The 2,241-nt window shown below is 64.7% G+C and overlaps 1 protein-coding gene across 1 annotated transcript in view; it reads left to right on the top strand.

The window, feature by feature from the left end:
• Positions 1-512: 512 nt before the first annotated feature.
• SLC11A1 (solute carrier family 11 (proton-coupled divalent metal ion transporter), member 1) overlaps positions 513-2,241 on the top strand; it is a gene marked incomplete at its 3' end in the record, with an annotated part of 5,980 nt that continues 4,251 nt past the window's right edge. The window contains exons 1-3 of the mRNA XM_009890571.1: positions 513-531; positions 1,116-1,249; positions 2,017-2,139. Of these exons, the coding sequence (XP_009888873.1) occupies positions 513-531; positions 1,116-1,249; positions 2,017-2,139 (276 nt within the window). The remainder of the gene's footprint in view (positions 532-1,115; positions 1,250-2,016; positions 2,140-2,241) is intronic.

Genomic DNA, 2,241 nt, shown 5'->3' with positions numbered 1-2,241 from the left:
CCACCCCCCACAGCTGAGGATGCATTTTGACTTTCTCATGTGCTTGTGCAACGCACGCCTGCTTCCTCCTCGCTCCCACTCCTCCGGCCTTTCCCCTACTCCCATGGGGCCAGCCCTCCTTCCCCACGCTGTGGGATGCTGTCCTCTGTCCCCCCCACAACTGCAGGACCGCTGGCACGTGATGGAGGGTGACACGCAGGTACGCTTCCCACCCCTCTGGGCACGCTGGTGTGGGTGCCTCGTGTTTGCACGTGCGTGTGCACACCAAGGGGAGGGAGGCACCGCGTTTCCCCCCCCTCCCCGGCTCCCGGCACAGGGTGAGGAAACTGAGACCTTGCACATTCATAGCACCCAACTTCCCCCAGGCAGGGCCCCTTTCCCAGCCCAGGTCGGCGGGTGGGGAAGGAACACTTCCTCCTCCTCGGGGGGGTTCTTTAAAAGCTGGGTGGCAGGCACTGCACCCAGCGTCGAGATCAGGGCTCCCCAGCAGCGTGTCTGGATCGGGCCCAGCCATGGCATCCTTGGAACCAGGTGAGCCCCGTGACACCTGGGTCCCCCCACTCCTGCTTTCCTCCCCTGGACTCCCTTCCCTCTGCCCCAGGACCCCCGGTTCTGCTCCCCCCCACAGTGGGGACCGACCCCCCTAGCCTGTCCTAGCTTTCCCACCCACCCCATCCTCTTTTCCCCCAAGCCCACTCATGATTCACCAACGCTCCCAGCATCTGTCCGTGGGTTGGGGTGATGGGGCCAGTACCAGCCACTCGTCCCCGCTCCACACCCACCCAGCAGCAGGAGCTGGAGCAGGGTCCCCTCCTGTCCCTTCTGCCCAGAAATGCACTTGGCTCTCAGACTAGTGAAGATTGGGCTGGGATCAGGGGGGGTTTAGGGACACTTGAGCTGGAGGTGGCATCTGATCCCGTTGAGTACCACTGACAGCCCCAATATAGCCACCCTCACAGCCCCCCTAGAAAAATGAGGCTCATCCCTCGTGGGGCTCACAGGGCAGGGGCAGGTGGGTCTGGGCAGAAGCTGGTACTGGGGCTACCACCCCACCGGTGTCCTTGTCCCCCGGGTGGGCTGCCACCTCCCCTCCTCCTTTTCCTCGCCCCTTCCAGACCTCGCTGGGTCCCTGAACCGGGACCAAGCCCAGACTTACAGCACCGGTGGAAGCTCCGTGCCCCCGCAGCGCCCCGGCACCCGGGATCAGACCTACCTGGACGAGCTCATCAGCATCCCCAAGGGCAGAGGGGTAGGTGCTGCCAGGCTGCCACCTCTGCCTGAGGGTGGGCAGAGACCCGGCTACCGCAGGGAGCTTGAGGTGGTGGGAGGGGGCAAAGGGCCACCACAGGTAGGAGGAGTGCCCGGGACATGCCCTGAGGACCTCCGTGTCCCCAGACCTGGCTCAGTCAAATCAAAGTTCCAGGTTGAGCTTTTCCACGCTTAAAGGTTTCCAGATAGGGAAACTGAGGCACAGGGTCAGGTGCTCCCCAGCCGCAGGGATCAGCCCACTGCTCACACGCTTCCCGGGCTCCCTGTCCTCGGCCACCCCTGCCCAGCCTAGCGGGGGTCCCCCAGGCTGCCTGCTCCCTGCCACCCCCTCCCAGCAGCAGTCAGTCCCAGGGGGAACAGAAGGGAGAAGGGGAAGGGATTGCCCCTAGCAGGAGGGGTGGTAAAAGTCGGGTTTGGCAGTGGGATCCCACAGGGTGCAATTCATGGTGCCTTGCAGCCCCAGGACCCCCCTGCAAATTGCTGCCCGACCTGTCCCCCTTGTGGGATGGGGGTCTCGCTGCCTGCCGTCCCCCAGCACTGCTGCTAACAGAGAGGGGCTGGGGGGGGGGGAAGCAGTTCCCTCCCCAAAGCAGGCAGGAGACATGTCCTCCGTGTTTGAAGAGCGCCCATGTGGGCGGCACAGGGTGTCTCAGCAATGGGTTAAAGGGGATCGGGAGCGCAACTGGGGGACGATGGTTTTGAATGGGAGCACACACACCCCCTCTCTGACCTGCCACCTCGTCCCAGCCCGGTTTCAGCTTTAGGAAACTCTGGGCTTTCACCGGTCCCGGTTTCCTTATGAGCATCGCCTACCTGGACCCAGGCAACGTGGAGTCGGACCTGCAGTGTGGGGCGGTGGCGGGGTTCAAGGTGAGCCCTGGACCCCCACCACCCCCACCACCCCCCAGCCCCGGCGTCAGGAAGCAGCCGGGGGTTTCGTAACCCCTCCTGGGCCAACGGCCACCCCGCCCC

The sequence above is a fragment of the Charadrius vociferus genome, unplaced genomic scaffold (assembly GCF_000708025.1).
Source record: "Charadrius vociferus isolate BGI_N301 unplaced genomic scaffold, ASM70802v2 scaffold2788, whole genome shotgun sequence".
Lineage (NCBI taxonomy): Eukaryota > Metazoa > Chordata > Aves > Charadriiformes > Charadriidae > Charadrius > Charadrius vociferus.
This window is presented reverse-complemented; position numbering and strand designations above follow the sequence as displayed.